This window comes from Oncorhynchus keta, unplaced genomic scaffold, assembly GCF_023373465.1.
Source record: "Oncorhynchus keta strain PuntledgeMale-10-30-2019 unplaced genomic scaffold, Oket_V2 Un_contig_15862_pilon_pilon, whole genome shotgun sequence".
Taxonomy (NCBI): Eukaryota; Metazoa; Chordata; class Actinopteri; order Salmoniformes; family Salmonidae; genus Oncorhynchus; species Oncorhynchus keta.
This window is the reverse complement of record NW_026279563.1, coordinates 1-1,871: the sequence shown is the minus strand read 5'-3', so window position 1 is coordinate 1,871 and position 1,871 is coordinate 1. Positions and strand designations below refer to the sequence as shown.

The following is a 1,871-nucleotide window of genomic DNA, read 5'->3' as shown; positions in this document are numbered from 1 at the left end:
AGTTAGACTGTTCTGTGTAAGACATAAAGAGAGGGAGACGAGGAGCCACTAAGCTGAACGACCTGATAGCCAATAGCAGCCCTGTAACGGTAAGGAGCCACTGAGCTGAACGACCTGATAGCCAATAGCAGCCCTGTAACGGCAAGGAGCCACTGAGCTGAACGACCTGATAGCCAATAGCAGCCCTGTAACGGTAAGAAGGTAAGAATAGCAAGACAAACATACAGACATATTGTAGATGTATGACTCTGGTCACATAAGGGATGACTGTCTCTACTGGTAGTATCGTAATCGTCATGGAGACCGCAAGTTATAAGTCCATAGACTGATGGGGAGAGAGGGAGACGGGACGCCCCCAGGTGGTGAAGGTAGGCAACAACACCTCCACTACGCTGATCCTCAACACCGGGGGGCCCCACAAGGGTGCATGCTCAGCCCCACCCCCCACCCCGCCCCCTGTACTCTCTGTTCACCCATAACTGGTTTGCAGACGACACAACAGTGTCTGATTACCAACAACGACGAGACGGCCTACAGGGAGGAGGTGAGGGCACTGGGAGAGTGGTGGCAGGAAAATAACCTCTCCTTCAATGTCAACACAACTACAGGATGCAGCAGAGAGAGCACGCCCATGTCACAGACAACCTGATATGGTCCACCCACACAGACAGTGTGGTGAAGAAGTCACAACAGAGCCTCTTCAACCTCAGGAGGCTGAAGAAATTTGTCTTGGTCCCTAAGACCCTCACAAACTTCTACAGATGCACCATTGAGAGTGAATACCAGACCCGTGAATAGCAGACCCGTGAATACCAGACCTGTGAATACCAGACCTGTGAATAGCAGACCTGTGAATAGCAGACCTGTGAATACCAGACCTGTGAATACCAGACCTGTGAATACCAGACCCGTGAATACCAGACCCGTGAATACCAGACCAATGAATACTACAGACCAATGAATATCCAGACCTGTGAACAGCATGAACCTGTTAACATCAGACCCGTGAATAGCAGACCTGTGAACATCAGACCTGTGAATACCAGACCTGTGAATACCAGACCTGTGAATACCAGACCTGTGAACATCAGACCTGTGAATACCAGACCTGTGAATACCAGACCTGTGAATACCAGACCTGTGAACATCAGACCTGTGAATACCAGACCTGTGAATACCAGACCTGTGAATACCAGACCTGTGAACATCAGACCTGTGAATACCAGACCTGTGAATACCAGACCTGTGAATACCAGACCTGTGAACATCAGACCTGTGAATACCAGACCTGTGAATACCAGACCTGTGAATATCAGACCTGTGAATACCAGACCTGTGAACATCAGACCTGTGAATACCAGACCTGTGAACATCAGACCTGTGAATACCAGACCTGTGAATACCAGACCTGTGAATACCAGACCAATGAATACCAGACCTGTGAATACCAGACCTGTGAATACCAGACCTGTGAATACCAGACCTGTGAACATCAGACCTGTGAATACCAGACCTGTGCATATCAGACCCGTGAATAGCAGACCCGTGAATACCAGACCCGTGAATAGCAGACCTGTGAACATCAGACCTGTGAATACCAGACCCGTGAATACCAGACCTGTGAATACCAGACCTGTGTGAATCCGGGTGAATACCAGACCCTGTGAACATCAGACCTGTGCATATCAGACCCGTGGAATACCAGACCCGTGAATACCAGACCTGTGAATACCAGACCTGTGAATACCAGACCCGTGAATACTCAGACCCGTGAATACCAGACCTGCATATCAGACCCGTGAATCCCAGACCCGTGAATAGCAGACCCGTGAATAGCAGACCTGTGAATAGCAGACCCGTGAATAGCAGAC

The 1,871-nt window shown here is 49.5% G+C and overlaps 1 protein-coding gene across 1 annotated transcript; it reads left to right on the top strand.

Annotated features, from left to right (window-relative positions):
- Positions 1-1,046: 1,046 nt before the first annotated feature.
- LOC127919140 (keratin-associated protein 4-11-like) lies at positions 1,047-1,538 on the top strand (the record flags this gene model as incomplete). Its single annotated transcript, XM_052502554.1, has 1 exon — positions 1,047-1,538. A coding segment is annotated over one exon (492 nt), but the record flags the coding sequence as incomplete, so codon positions are not given.
- Between the last annotated feature and the right edge of the window lie 333 nt (positions 1,539-1,871).